This window comes from Glycine soja, chromosome 15 (genome assembly GCF_004193775.1).
Source record: "Glycine soja cultivar W05 chromosome 15, ASM419377v2, whole genome shotgun sequence".
Lineage (NCBI taxonomy): Eukaryota > Viridiplantae > Streptophyta > Magnoliopsida > Fabales > Fabaceae > Glycine > Glycine soja.
Genome location: NC_041016.1, coordinates 47134330 through 47135560, shown reverse-complemented (window position 1 = coordinate 47135560; position 1231 = coordinate 47134330). Strand labels below are relative to the sequence as shown.

Below are 1231 nucleotides of genomic sequence, written 5' to 3'. Positions count from 1 at the left end.
TCAAAGGCAAACAAATCAAATCAATCAAGAATGTCCTACCAGAAATCTCCACAGGACAATTCAAACACACATCAGAAGTTAACACAGAACCACTAGTAGGGGTGTCTACCACCAAATCTTTATTTAAAGAAGACACATAAAGCTTAAGTTTTTCTACACACAAACAAGATATAAAGGAATGGGTTGCACCGGAATCGAATAACACAAGTAAAGAAATCCCATTTATGGAACATCTACCTTGGATTAGATCTTTGGATTTCGAAGCTTCAGATGTCTAGTTTGGTCATTCAGGCCCCCACCATTTTTCTCCTTCTTGGGATAAGGACAGTTTCTCTGAATATGCTCCTTTTTTCCACAATTAAAATAGGTCACACCCTTTTCAGTGCAATATGAGGAGATGTGCCCTAGCTTACCACAGTTGTAACAAGTGATCTGAGTGGGAAAAGTATTGGGTTTGCTACCACTACCACCCGCAAATCCCATAGGAACAGTACTCTGATTGCTGGGGCGGTTACCATATTGCTTAGGATGAGTCGAGTATGGTTTTCCCCGATGTTGAGGTCCATTCTTTTTATTCCTCATTGGACCTATACTCCTATAATAGGCCGCCCTGTCTCGGGAGTCTTCATCCCAAATCCGACACATGTTAACCAAAAGTGGGAACTGACGAACACCTTGGTAATTCACAGCTTGTTTCACTCCAGGTCGCAAGTCATTCATAAACTTTACACAATTGGAACTTTCACCATCTCTCCCTTGATAATGGGGAAAGTATCTCACTAGATCCTCAAACTTGGCTGCATATTCAGCTAAGGTCATGTTTCCCTGCTTGAGCTCCAAGAACTCCATCTCTTTCTTGTTCCTAACATCCTCAGGAAAGTATTTCTCCAAAAACACCCTCTTGAAGACATCCCAGGTCACATCTTGACCTTTAGCCTCTAGGCATTGGCGAGTATTCTCCTACCAATACTCATCTTCTTCCACTAGAGTATATGTACCGAAAGCAACCTTTTGCCCCTCCGAACATGCCATAACTCAGAAAATTTTCTCAATTTCCCTTATCCAGTTCTGAGAACCATCAGGGTTGTATCCTCCATTGAATGAAGAAGGGTTGTTTCGTTGGAAGCGGTCCAACCCTTGGTACTCAACAGCTCCACCAGCTTCTCACCTATTTGGATTCTCTATAGCCTGAGCTAAGGCTTGAAGGGCATCCGCTATCGCATGATCATTC

General features: G+C 42.6%; 1 protein-coding gene across 1 annotated transcript; it reads right to left on the bottom strand.

The window, feature by feature from the left end:
- Nucleotides 1–243: 243 nt before the first annotated feature.
- On the bottom strand, nt 244–849 carry LOC114386227 (ATP-dependent RNA helicase glh-2-like). The gene has a single exon (XM_028346197.1). It carries the CDS (start codon nt 847–849, stop codon nt 244–246), a length of 606 nt encoding a protein of 201 aa, XP_028201998.1.
- Nucleotides 850–1231: the final 382 nt, after the last annotated feature.